General features: G+C 46.4%; 1 protein-coding gene across 1 annotated transcript in view; it reads right to left on the reverse strand.

Annotated features, from left to right (window-relative positions):
• Positions 1-7018, reverse strand: part of LOC107299123 (transcription factor COE3-like) — a gene marked incomplete at its 3' end in the record, with an annotated part of 60490 nt that extends 53472 nt beyond the window's left edge. Inside the window, exon 1 of the mRNA XM_015828492.1 lies at positions 6882-7018. Coding sequence (XP_015683978.1) covers positions 6882-7018 — 137 coding nt within the window. The remainder of the gene's footprint in view (positions 1-6881) is intronic.
• Between the last annotated feature and the right edge of the window lie 289 nt (positions 7019-7307).

Consider the following 7307-nt stretch of genomic DNA (forward strand, 5'->3'; position numbering starts at 1 on the left):
CTTAAGAGTAATTTTAAATAGCACAGCTTTAAATATTCGGTTTTAATTGGTTTTACTTGGGTGGGGTTGTAAATGTGTTTATGTTTTTTAATATGTTGTGAGCCGCCCTGAGTCCCGTTGGGAGAAGGGCGGGATATAAATCAAATAAAATAAATAAATAAATAAATAAATAAATAAATAAATAAATAAATAAATAAATCGCTTCTTTTTGTGTCCAAAGAAGACTTAGGACCGTTCACAACCGTTGCGGCCTCCCCCGGGTCAGGGGATCCAAATTCGGATGCTTGGCAACGGACTCACGTTTACGACAGTCGCACCATCCCGGGGGTCGTGTGATTCCCCCTTTTGCGACCTTCTGACAAGCTAAGTCAATGGGGGAAATCAGATTCGCTTAACGGCCGGGCGACTGACTTAACGGCTGCTGTGATTCACGTAACGATGGCGGCGAGGCAGGTCGTAAAACGGGGCACAAACCGCCTCATAAATGTTTCACTTAGCAACAGAGATCTGGGGCTCCATGGGCGTCGTAGGTCAAGGACTACCTCGCCTTCAGGACTAACCCCACTCAAAGTTTGAGCATTTCTCCGTGTCTTCGTGCCGTAAATGAACATCCTCACTTAACCATCATCAGAGTCCTCCTGTACAAGCAAGAACGTTCCCAGACCCGCCTGGGAGAGGCAGAGCGATTGTGGCTGACGGTTCGGCCTCAAAATCAAAGTGACGAATTGACTCATCTTGCTACTGAGTTAAAACACACACACACACACAAACACACCACGCAATTCCAGCCTTACGATGCTGGATGTTGATCCCCCCAACTCCTCCTGACACGAGCGAGACCTGTTTATTCAAACGCATGCGCCACCGCGCCATCGAATGCATATTTGGGGGTCGGATCCCAGTGTTGGTGGCCGATTAAATTATTATTTATTTCCATTTATCTCCTCGGCTGACGGCCACTGTCGGTTGCACCTTAAGGGACGGGGCAAGACAAAGCTCAAAGAGCTTAACAACGAGTTAAGTCTGAAGGTAGCAGCTCCCACTTTCTCCCATCGAGGGCAGATCTGCTCATTTCCCCCCGAATTAGAATTCAGATATTAAACATTATCGGCACAGAGATGTCCAAGCGTTCGTTAGAATTTTTCTTTTTCTTTCCTGGATTGCAACTGTACGAATGCTGTTTGAATCCCTTCCAGCTGTTCTCTTTGCCTTGCTGACCAGGTGGTCAAAAAGGCAGGGTGTAAATCCCACGATAGGTAAAACAAAACACACACACAGCTTTGTCACGACAAATAGAAAAAGAGCTTGGCCCTTTTTATCTGGCTTTGAAGAAGACTTTCTGGGAAAAGGCCCCGGTGTTGGGAAAGATGGAAGACAAAAAAGGGGAAGGGGACGGCAGAGGAGGAGAGGGCTAGATAGTGGGAACTAGCACGGCTACACAAAGAACTCTCTGATAGTTTGAAAGACAAACAAAAAAAAAAGACAAGTATAAAAAGTGGAAAGAAGGGCAGACATCACTAAGGCAGAATACCAGCAAATAGCCCGAGCCCGCAAAGATGAAGTCAGGAAAGATAAGGCTCAAAAGGAACTACGAATAAGTCAAAAATAACAACAACAACCCCCACCCCCCAAAAAAGCTTTTTTCAACATGTGAAAATGAAAAAGAAAAAAGTCAGAGGAACAATTGGGTACATTAATGGGAGAAAAGGGCAAATGCCAAGCAACAGGGAGAAAGCAGAACTGCTTCAGTGGAACCAGTTGCCTCCAGAAGTGGTGAATGCTCCAGTGCTGGAAGTTTTAAAGAAGAGACTGGACAGCCATTTGTCTGAAATGGTATAGAGATCCCTGCCTGAGCAGGGGGTTGGACTAGATGACCTCCAAGGTCCCTTCCAACTTGTTATTCTGTTTTGTTATTCTAATAGCGTCGTGGACACAACAAACATGAATTTGGGCAAACTTCAAGAGACAGTGGAGGACAAGGCGGGCTGGTGTGCTGTGGTCCATGGAGTCACAAAGAGTCGGACACAACAATCACCACAATAAATCTGGCTTTCAAAGAAAGTTTTATGTACGGTGATCTCTCTCAATCTCCAGATTCAGCCAGGCTTTGCTGGGCAACATTATTAACTCTGCAACCGAAGTGCCCATCTATCAGTTTCTCCCCTCACTGGGCAGAGAAAACACCGACCCCAAAATGGAAAGAGAGAGTTGAAAGGAAAGAAAATAAGTAGATGATGGAGGGCCGAACTGGCAAGAAGTAAGAACAAAAGTTGGACTTATTCTGATTCACTTAGATAAATCTAGAAAAAAATTATGGTGTGGATTTTTTAAAAAAGTGGCTTTCTCTGATTCCATGAAAGAGAAAAGCAAGAATATAATTTATGGGGTAGAGAGGTGATTTTCTGTCTCCTTGGCACAAGATGTAGATGATAGATAGACAGAAAGATAGATACAGACAGAAGAGATGATAGATAGATATGATAGATAGATATGATAGACATGATAGATAGATATGATAGATAGATAGATAGATAGATAGATAGAGATAGATAGATAGATAGATAGAGATAGATAAGATAGATAGAGATATATAGGATAGATAAATAGATAGATAGAGAGAGAATGAGATAGATAGATATGATAGATAGATATGATAGAGAGAATGAGATAGATAGATAGATAGATATGATAGACATGATAGATAGATATGATAGATAGATAGATATAGATAGATAGATAGATAGATAGATAGATAGATAGATAGATGTAGATAGATAGATAGAGAGAGAGAGATAAGATAGATAGATAGAGATAGATAGATAAGATAGATAGAGATAGGATAGATAAATAGATAGATAGATAGAGAGAGAGAGAATGAGATAGATAGATAGATAGAGATGATAGAGAGATGATAGAATGACAGATAGATAGATAGATATGATAGAGAGAGAATGATAGATAGAGATGATAGATATAGATATATAGATATAGATATAGATAGAGATTGATAGATAGAGATAGAGAGATAGAGATAGGATAGAGAGAATGAGATAGATAGATAGATAGATAGATAGATAGAGAGAGAGAGAGAGAGAGAGAGAGAGAGAGAGGATAGAGAGAATGAGATAGATAGAAAAATAGATAGATATGATAGAGAATGATAGATAGATAGAGATGAGATGAGAGAGGGGGGTGGACAGACAGGCAGAGAGGGAAGAAGGGAGAGAGGCATTTTTATCCGGGCCAACTTTAGAAAAAAAAGAAAAGAAATAAGACAGCAACGCTTCTTTCTGAATGAATTCAGCCCAGATGGTTCCAACAAGAATGAGGAATATTCCAAAAATGTGGATGCTTGTAATGACCAACCGCTGTCTTTCCCAGACCGACTCCTTGGAAAGTCAGATTTCATTTACAGAAAAGGTTTGCTCCAGAGCCAAAACTGGAAACAGGGAAATATTGCCACAATCGAGACTCTGGAGAAGCAAGGCAGTAAAACCATCTCCTCCTCCTCCACCGTCCCCTTTCTCCTTTTGCCCTCCGTCTTTCCCAATATCAGGGTCTTTTCCAAGAAAGTCTTCTTCAAAGCCAAACAAAACCCTTTTTCTATTTGTTGTGACTGTAGAGTTCCTTAGCTCGGGGCCCCTTCCTCTATTCTTGAAGGAGACCCTCTTCAGTTCGTCGACAAAACGGCCCAATTACAGCCGGATCCAGCAATCGCTAAATGCAATTTTTTCCCCCCATCGTTCCTTGACCGACAATCACCCACCAAGCCAGATCTACACAACGCCTTTGCAGGACTCAACTGTAGCAGCCGAGCCCTGCCTCAGAGACCCGAACCACAGCCTAGAAACATGTGGCACACCGAAAGCACAACCGGATTAAATCCCCAACGATGGAATAGGTAGCCTTGGGTAAGCACACATCCTGCTTCTTGGCTAGCAGCGATGGAGGATCAGAGACCGGCTTTATAAGAGGCACCTTTCGCTCTGCACTCATCCTGACGGCGCCGGGGAACTCCGGAGCGGACGGTCCACAGAAAATATAGGGAAAAAAAAGAGGGGAATATCTTTTCCAGCAACTCAACAGGAGTACCGCAAGATTGGAAGACGTGGAGAGACCTGGAAGCATAGAGTCGCCAAGAGTCCCACTTAATTGTTCCAACTGTCAGGAAATTCCTCCTTAGTTCCAGGTTGCTTCTCTCCTTGATTAGTTTCTATCCGTTGTTTCTTGTCCTGCCTTCTGGAGCTTTGGAGGATAGGTTGACCCCCTCTTCTTTGGGGCAGCCCCTCCAATATTGGAATATTATCCTCATGTCACCCCCTAGTCCTTCTTTTCATTAAACTAAAGCTACCCAATTCCTGCAAGCGTTTTTCATGCGTTTTAAGAGAAGAGCTTGACTCCCTCTTCTTTGGGGCAGTCCCTGAGATACTGGAAGACTGCTATCCTGTCCCCCCTCGTCCTTCTCTTCATTAGACTAGACATTCCCAATTCCAGCAACCGTTCCTTGTATGTTTTAGCCTCCAGTCCCCTGATCATCTTTGTTGCTCTTCTCTGCACTCTTTCTAGAGTCTCAGCGTCTTTTTTATATCGTGGCCACCAAAACTGGATGCTATATTCCAAGGGTGGCCTTACCAGGGCGTTACAAAGCGGTACTTTAATTAAAGGTTGGGCTGCTGAAAGGCTTGGGATACTTGAGTGTGGTGGGAGAAAGGGAGTGCTGAAAGAACTGGATCAATTAAAGAAAGGTTGGATAATGAAAAAGCGCTAGTGAATTTACAAACTGCGTCGCAAGATTCCTGCGTCTTCGGACTGGGTGTCTGGGCCAAGGAGGATGCAGGCCTGGTATCAAACTCCAACAGATGGGGAAGGCTGGCATGGCAGAAAGATGATGAAGATGTGAATTTGGGTGACACGATAACATCTTCCAATATTTGAGGGGCTGCCACAAAGAAGGGGGAGGGGGTCCACCTATTCTCCAAAGCCCTTGAAGGCAGGACAAGAAGCAACGGATGGAAACTAATCAAGGAGAGAAGCAACCTGGAACTAAGGAGGAATTTCCTGACAGTGAGAACAATCGATCAGTGGAACTGCTTGCCACCAGAAGCTGTGGGCGCTCCATCACTGGAGGCTTTTAAAAAGAGATTGGACAATCATTTGTCTGAAGTGGTCCAGGCTCTCTTGCTTGAACGTGGGGCTGGATTAGAAGACCTTCAAGATCCCTTCCAACTCTTGTTATTCTGCTTACACTTGTACTATGTACTAGTATTTGTCCCCAGGATGGATTGTGATGACATGTCCTAATATTTGAGGGGCTGCCACAAAGAAGGGGGGGCTGCCATGAAGAAGGGATGCCTGTTCTCCAAAGCCCCTGAAGGCAGGACAAGAAGCAACGGATGGAAACGAATCAAGGAGAGAAGCAACCTGGAACTAAGGAGAAACTTCCTGACAGTTAGAACAATTAACCGGTGGAACAACCTGCCTCCAGAAGCGGTGAATGCTCCAACACTGGAAGTTTTTAAGAAGAGATTGGACAGCCATTTGTCTAGAATTGTATAGGGTCTCCTGCTTGTGCAGGGGGTTTGGACTAGATGTCCTCCAAGGTCCCTTCCAACTCTGATATTCTGTTAACTGGCAGAAGCCAGGATCCAATTCTGTGAGAATCTTAGGGGGGGGGGATGAGTTGGGAAGGGGAAGGTCCCCCCCTCTCTCTTTCTCTTTTTCTCTCTGTCCTTCCCACCTCCCCATTCATTAGCCATGCAGCCTAATTCTGATTTCCTTTGTTTAACCAAGCTGAGTCCCCCGTGCCCAACAAGATTGGATGTCAAAGGTCAGGGGACCTTTGCGATCGATAGGAAATCAATTTGAATCCAGAAGAACCAGCTCCCTTATTCGTCCAAGCCCGGGGAGGAATGATCCATACAACCCTGGTTTATTGACAGGCAGGAAGAGGCAGATTGGAAAGCAAGACGGAAAGGGAGGTGGGTTGGAGACGCGCGGAGAAGTCCAGCCACAAAGAAAATAAAACAGATCCTGTTCTCTACTTCCAGAATCGGGAAAGATCATTAAAGCTGCAGAATTATTATATTTTTTTTGATAGCTTCTGTGTGTGTGGTTTTTTTTTTTAAAAAAGGAACTTTAGAAGATAACTGGAAAGTTGAAAAAAAAAATGGCAAAGATGATGGGTGTTACTAAATGAGAAGTCAGCCTCGCTCTTTCTAGCAGGTTTCTGCTCTTCCAATCCAGAAGTGTGATTTTACTTTCAAGGAACATTTTGCAAATCACCCAAAGTCCCGGCAACATGCCACACAACAGCCTCCGAAGAGTCATCTTCGCACAAGGGCTGTGTTGGGCTCGTGTTGTCGTCTCCTGCAGGGGCATCCAGAGAGGACCGGAGGGTCCTTGAGGAGCACCAACAAAGGGGGTCTGCTGCATTTCGACGGCGATGCTTGGATGGGGGTAGGGGTGTTCCACTGCTTAGCCCAAATATTCAGGACAGCCCCCCCCCACCCACCTTGAGCGCTGACCATCACAACCACCCTCTCCAAATCCCCCCACCCCCAATTCTTTGCAGCCACTCAAACAAGCATCGCCGGAGCAAATCAACATTCCTGGTTTGTTCAGACCAGGTCCTAACCCTGAAACAGCAGGGCAGCCCTGGGCATTTTGGTGGAGGTGCCCTCTTCTGCCCCGGCGGCTCTCAACCTCGTGAAGAAGGAAGCAATGGGGGGGGGGGGTAGGGAAAAAGCTTGTGCCCAAGCCGGAGGGGAAACTGAGGCAGGGCAGGGAGAGGGAAGGGAAGAAACCCACTACCTGCCTCACCGGCTTAGGGGGAAGAAGGAGAAGGATGGAGGGGGGGTGGTTTCCCGTCTCTTGCGTCCTACCTTTGCAGGGCTGTGTGGGCATCCAGGACCCCCGTGCTTTGCATCCAAGACCGGACAGCCGAGAGTCCCCCTCCGCTCAGGGGCTCTTCTTTCATGGTCAGCCCCCCTCTGGCCAGGCTCTCCTGGAGGGAGAACATCAAAACGGCCTTTTAGCCCGCGGCGAGAGGGGTGTGTAGTTGTTTGTGTGTGTGTGTGTTTGTGTGTGTGTGTCTGTGCGCGTCGGGTGGGCGCGCGCGCGTGCCTTCCTCCAACCAAAACAATCCCAGCCCCCAAAGCAGGGGCTGTTGGGGGGGGGGAAGAGAGAGAGAGAGGGGAGGGGGCGGCTGGGAAGAAAGTTTGGGGGTCTCCTCGCTTTCCGTGCCCGACGAGGACGGGAAGGCGAGGGGCGGCAGGCAGGCAGAGGCTGAGACCCCCCCAAGCCCAGCC

This window comes from Protobothrops mucrosquamatus, unplaced genomic scaffold (assembly GCF_001527695.2).
Source record: "Protobothrops mucrosquamatus isolate PMUCROS unplaced genomic scaffold, P.Mucros_1.0 scaffold4566, whole genome shotgun sequence".
Taxonomy (NCBI): Eukaryota; Metazoa; Chordata; class Lepidosauria; order Squamata; family Viperidae; genus Protobothrops; species Protobothrops mucrosquamatus.